This window comes from Sylvia atricapilla, chromosome 17 (assembly GCF_009819655.1).
Source record: "Sylvia atricapilla isolate bSylAtr1 chromosome 17, bSylAtr1.pri, whole genome shotgun sequence".
Classification (NCBI taxonomy): domain Eukaryota; kingdom Metazoa; phylum Chordata; class Aves; order Passeriformes; family Sylviidae; genus Sylvia; species Sylvia atricapilla.
The window spans coordinates 3,158,260-3,164,259 of NC_089156.1; the positions used below are offsets into that span (position 1 = coordinate 3,158,260).

The 6,000-nt window shown below is 46.4% G+C and overlaps 1 protein-coding gene across 1 annotated transcript; it reads right to left on the minus strand.

Annotated features, from left to right (window-relative positions):
- Nucleotides 1–319: 319 nt before the first annotated feature.
- DRG1 (developmentally regulated GTP binding protein 1) lies at nucleotides 320–5,788 on the minus strand. Its single transcript, XM_066331276.1, has 9 exons — nucleotides 5,702–5,788; nucleotides 5,372–5,495; nucleotides 4,361–4,536; nucleotides 3,900–3,969; nucleotides 3,181–3,350; nucleotides 2,329–2,459; nucleotides 1,973–2,140; nucleotides 912–1,034; nucleotides 320–439 (listed from the first exon to the last, which is right to left on the minus strand). Exons 1-9 carry the CDS (start codon nucleotides 5,741–5,743, stop codon nucleotides 340–342), a joined length of 1,104 nt encoding a protein of 367 aa, XP_066187373.1. The 5' UTR covers nucleotides 5,744–5,788; the 3' UTR covers nucleotides 320–339.
- Nucleotides 5,789–6,000: the final 212 nt, after the last annotated feature.

Genomic DNA, 6,000 nt, shown 5'->3' on the forward strand with positions numbered 1-6,000 from the left:
TCTAGCCTCTGCTTCTCGTGTTTTGTTCTTAGAACAAAATAATTCCTGCTGTGCGAGCTTTTTTTCTAATTTGGAAAGATGTGTACATGCAGCAGAATCTTATCCCTGCAATCAAAGTGTCCTGTAAGATTTTGCCCTTGTCAAAGTCATGTGACCAGAGTTTTTCACCTCAAAGTTCTGCTGGAACGAGCCCCTGCAGTGTAAGTTGGCCACAAACATCACTTTTACCATGCAGCAAGGTACTGTAATAAAAGGCTATTTCTAAATCAGAACTGGGGAGAGGTTGTCACAATTAACAAACAATTTCAGGCACAGCAAATAAACCATGTAAGAATAACTTTATTTCTTCACAATTTGAATAACATCCTCATCTTCAAGAGTGTGGTCTTTACCAACTTTTTGAGGGTTGTGTTTAACAGATGAGCCCCAGACCAGTGCACTGAAAGAAGAAAAATCAAATTTAAAAGGCTTAGAAGTATGATATGCAATCAGAACAGCAGCTATTTCTGTCACAAAGCTAATACAGAAAGCAATGCTTCAGAGCTATTTTTATTCTCCTACAAGTACCTGACTGAGTGGCTGGTGTGAACCAGGGGCTAGAAGCAGCTCAGAACCAAGCCTGAAGTTGCCCTGAGTACCCAAGTGCATGGGACAATGGCTTCAGTGCTGTGTCTAGTGCTACTTTTAAATAGCTACTTAAATTTCTCTCCACAGAGAACATTTATGTAGGAAAGAGCAGGGGAACATTAAGTACAGCAACTGAAGTACTAAGTTTGACTATCACAAGCAGATTGATTCAATTTAGCATAAAAAAGGTCCTAGTATTCCCTTCTAGTTTAGAAGAAGATGAAATAATATACCTGAAATTAAGTTATTTTCTATTCTGTATTTTCTTTTACAATAATACTTACTATTTAAAGTCTTTTATCAGATTTTTGTGGATCTTCATGCAAAAATCCTCCACTGTGGTCTTGCAGTAAGGTAGTACCACAGGAGAGGTGTAGTCTGGGAGCTGCCCTTTAGGTTTGGTGTAGCTGTAACACAGATGGAACATTCGGTCAATACCAAAACTTTCTGTTTCAAACCCATTATGATATTTCATCAGTGATTTGCACTGTCATCCCCAGTGTGTGGGCCAAGTCCCACTACTCCAGTGGTGACAATGGACACACTGCAAAACCTCTGGTGGAGCTAAGCTGAAAATGCACCTGGGCAGCCAGTGGCTGCAGTGGCTTCTGCCTTTTAACTGCAAAGGTTTCTCACTTGTGAGCTTTCTGAAGGTGCTTAAAAAAAAAAGCCAAATGACAATAGTTGTTGGAAAAGAACATCTTTAGTATTATGGTTCCAACTTGCCATTTTTTTTTCTGTGAAAACATCAACATATACTAGAAAAAGCACCTGATGAAGTCTATAGCACAGATATCCAGACCACAGACACAAGGGATTGTGAAATGCCTTTTCACAATACATTCTATATTAATACAAGATGATAGCTATAAATTTAAAAGACAACAAGTACTGTATTATGAGTATTGGTAAATTCATTCATAAATTCATCCAAAAATGCCTAAGAATTATGAGGCAAACCTGAAATAACTTGTAGTAAAAATATCTGAAATTCTACATGAAGAACTAAGTTCTGTCAAGAGAGCTGCATCCATGACAGACTGAAAAGATGATTACATCTGGAATCACAGTGTTTCCACAACGTGTGACAAGAGTTCCATGTTTGCAGAATTTTTTAGGATGTGCTTTGGTCTTGGTTTCACAAGGTTCTCATTTAATTCCCCTACAAATTCAAACCAGCACTTGTGGCTATCACACAACAGCTAAGACAAGCACAATTTCTGGGTTACAAAGCAAACACCAGTTAATAGAAAAGCATTATAAAATATTCCTCATCCATTCATGAGACCTTTTTCAGTCTCAGCCACACACTTAACTCCACAGAAAGCAGCAGTTTTTGACTCACATTCGGACTAGTTTCAAGTAGTCCCAGATTTTCTCCAGCAGATCATCAAAGTTCCAGCGATGATGAGCAGATATTGGTACACAGTGGGGTACTTTGTAAATGATATCTAGTTCTTCAATAGAAATTTGGTCAATTTTATTTAGGACATAAATGCACGGGATGTAAACCCTGCAAAGATAAAGAAACTGTTAGAACAACCTGACAGCCAGCACGCTGCTGCCTTTGCTATGAAGAAAAAATGTTTTTTAAAGCTTATCCCTATGCTGAGGGCACACTGCTGGCTCAGGCTCTGTGGGGAGCAAAGCCCGAAGGGAATTCTCTGTAACACAGAGGCAGGAGGGAGGAGGCAGCAGTACCTGTTGCCCTCCACGACGTCGATGAGGTCGTCGGCCGTGGCGTCGCTGCGCAGGGTGACATCGGCGTTGTGGATTTTGTACTCGGCCAAGATGCTCTTCACTGTCTCCGTGTCCAGCTCGCTCTGGGGACACTGAACACACACACTCCGTGTAAAGGGCTGGCAGAGCCAACAGCCAGACCAATAGTACAGTCAACAGTGCTCTCACACAGCAACCACTGCATACACATCATGAGAGAGAAGAGCTGCATTTGAAGTTATTGGACATGGCTGATTTCACCATGGCTGGTCTCAGGAGAGGGACAAACAGACTTAAATCCTAACAGCTTCCTTCATATTAATGCCCCACTGAGAGCTGCAATCAGACATTGCAGCAGCAGTGTTTCCTTTCAGTTTGGGACCAGATGCAACACAAACCCATGTATCCTCTCATTCAGAGCCCAGACAGCCACACTGTAGGTACCTGGAGAGCAGAGTTCTGACTTTTGGTATCTCTGGCTATTTCTACGCTTTTAAAGATTCAGGTAAATGTGCTGCAAGTCCTGAAACTTTGAGCAACCCTCTCTGGAAAAACATTGTAACCACCAAATAAGAGGCAGTTTTTACACTCTCTCCTTTGGATCTCAAACTTGTCAGGTGTGGAAAGCAACTGAGGCTCTGCTCTGAGGGCAAAGAAGGGCTCAGCACCAGGAGAGGTGTGGATGGCCCCTAAGGAAAGTGACTGCAGCACAGTACAGCAGTGCAGCTCCTAAAGAAGTCACAGCACAGCATGGTCCCAGACATACCATCAACTACAAATGCCTCTTCCTTCAAGCAATTTGTTAATTTTGGTTAGAAAAAACTTCCAACTTACTGTGGCTGTAAGGTTAATGCCTCCTTTATCCTTTTTTTTAAAGCCAATATTGGGGGGCTTACTATTCAGACGAATTCCAAATCCCTCCAGTTCATTCTCAATGATTTTCTTGTGGCCAAGGGGTTTCAGCACATCCAGAACAATCAGAATGAGATTACAGGTTCGAGCAACTAAGCATCAGAAAAAGAAAGGCACCTCTCAAAAAGCATGCTCACACAACCTGAAACAAAACAACCACAATATGGCTGGGTGGACTGATGACATTATGAAACACCCTGAGGGGGAGCATATTGATCATTTTTAAATGCCAGCGTAGGACTGAAGTTTACTGTGCTGATAGACACATCTTTACATGCTGAGAGAATGACAGAGGCTGGAAAAAAATCTTCCTGTCTCCGTTCAGACACCAAATTGAGGACAATTAACTGGGTGAGGAAATGAAAACAGCAGCCTTGTTTAGGATGGGATCACATCTGCCTGCAAAACTGGCATTGTGCTTTCACTCAAGTGTCAATGCAGTGTGAAAACCCAGCAAGTGCACAAAGCCAGAACTGAAACAACAATATGAAAGCAGCTCCTGCTTCTCAGCAGGCAGCTCAAGTCCAGCAAACAATCCATCTTTTTAAAGACATCAGAGACAGTGATCTAAGCCCTCATTCTGCTGTACTGTGTTAAATGAACCAGAGACAGGCTGCTGTCTCCAGCTCCAACACACTCACCTGCAATCACCTGCCGTCCTCTGCCTTTACCATCTTTGGCACCTTCAATAATTCCTGGCAGATCAAGCAGCTATTTGTTCACAGGAAGGAAAGCATCACATGAGAAAAGTATTCTTCATTAAACCAGTCCTATTTTACCCTTCCAAACCAGCTGGCTCTACCACAAATCTGAACAGAGTATGACAAGACTGTTTCCCATTTGATTGTTATCTATTGTAGTATCCCATGTGCCCTATTGGTGCAGTGGGACAGATCATGTCACAGGGAACAACTAGAACTACCACAGGAACTTCTTCCCAGAGCAAAGTGAAAAGCAGGGAAAAATCCATACCTCATGGAAATATTTCCAAGGTATTGTCAAGCACTTCTACACATCACTTCCCTGCTAATGTCAGGCCACTGAACCCAAACAGCACAGCACCTGTACAGCCCATCCTACCCACACAGACACAAGAGCTCACCTGGATCTTTGCTCCTTTGTACCTGATGACCCCAGGCACAGTAGTCAGTGTGGTGAATTCATAGGCTGCCACTTCAGAGTACACACCAGCAAGATTACTGAGAAGAGTAGATTTCCCCACTGATGGAAAACCCACAAACCCAATGCGGGCATCACCTGTCTTTGCAACATCAAAACCTGCAAATAAGGAGTAGAAATATTTGCCTAATGATTGACATTTTCTATCTTCTAATGTTCTGGACAGCACAGACACTATTATTTTTAATATTGCCTGAGCAAAAGCCAAGTAAGCTTTCCTAGAAGGATGAGAGTGGGAAATTGATTGTTCACAATCTTTATTACCTTGTATCACTTTGTAACACTCCATGACATGTATCTGTTTAATAAATAATCAATATCCGTCTAAATAATCTAAATGTCTAAATAATAAGTATCTATCTAATAAAGCCTTGTCTGCAAAACTTCACAGTGGACTGTGTTTGACTTGAGTATAAGTGGAGCATTCCCTTTAAGCACTGCAGCTCAGGCAATTCACACTTTTATATATAAAAACAGACGGCTGCTGCAAATGTGCTTCTTCATGTAGAAACCTTAAGACTTCTGCTAATATTATATCAGCCAAAATACAGAAGCACTTTCATCTACACTTCAGGAAGGGCTCCACCCCACAGCCCTAGGAAGGGCCACAAATCCTGGTTAGAGGTCCTGTACGGGGTGGGACAAGAGAAAGCGAGGATGGAACAGGCTGCCCAGAGAAGCTGTGGCTGCCCCATCCCTGCAAGTGTTCAAGGCCAGGTTAAATAGGGCTCCGAGCACCTCTTTAAAGTGTCCCTGCCGTGACAGAGGTGTAGAATGAAACGATCTCTAAGGTCCCTTCCAACCCAAACCCTTCTGTGATTCTATGACTGTTTAGTAGACAGTCTGGCACGATTTGTGCGGACAAGAGCCCGCAGTTTAGACCGACTCCCGTCACGGCTCCCGCACTTCGGCAGCTCCTGCAGAGACAACGCACCTTCCCCGGGGCCGCCGCCGCCGCCTCCCTTGGGCGTGATGAGCTCCCGGCGCAGCTTGGCCAGACGGGCCTTCAGCAGCCCCAGGTGGTGGGCGGTGGCCTTGTTCTTCTGCGTCCGGGCCATCTGCAAGGGCACAGCACCGAGGGCTCACACCGGGAGGGCTGTGCCGCCCCCGGCCCCTGCGCGACGCTTGGGGACAGGGCACCGCCAACCCCTCCACGGCGCGGCCCAGCGGCCGTCCCCCTCCCCGGCCCGAGCCCCGCGTCCGCCCCGTTCGGCGCCCCGTGCCCGGCCCGTCCCGCGGGAGGCGGCGGGCGGCGGTGCGGTACCTCGGCCTCAATCTCCGCGATCTTGGCCAGGGTGCCGCTCATGGTGGCGTCGGGCCCGGCCCGCCCGGCCGCCCCTCAGCGCCGCAGCTCCCCGCGCACCGCTGGCGGCCGCGCACGCGCCTGCCCAACTCTCGCGAGAGGCGGCGGGCGGGAAAGGGCGCGCGGCGCGCGCCGCCGGCTCCGCGCGCTGCCCTGAGGGGAGGCGGCACAGCGCCCCCTGGGCCGTGCGCTGGGCGCGCGCCGCCTCACAGAAAGAGCGGGCAGCGCTGCGAGGGGCGAGTGTGAGGGGGATGCCCGAG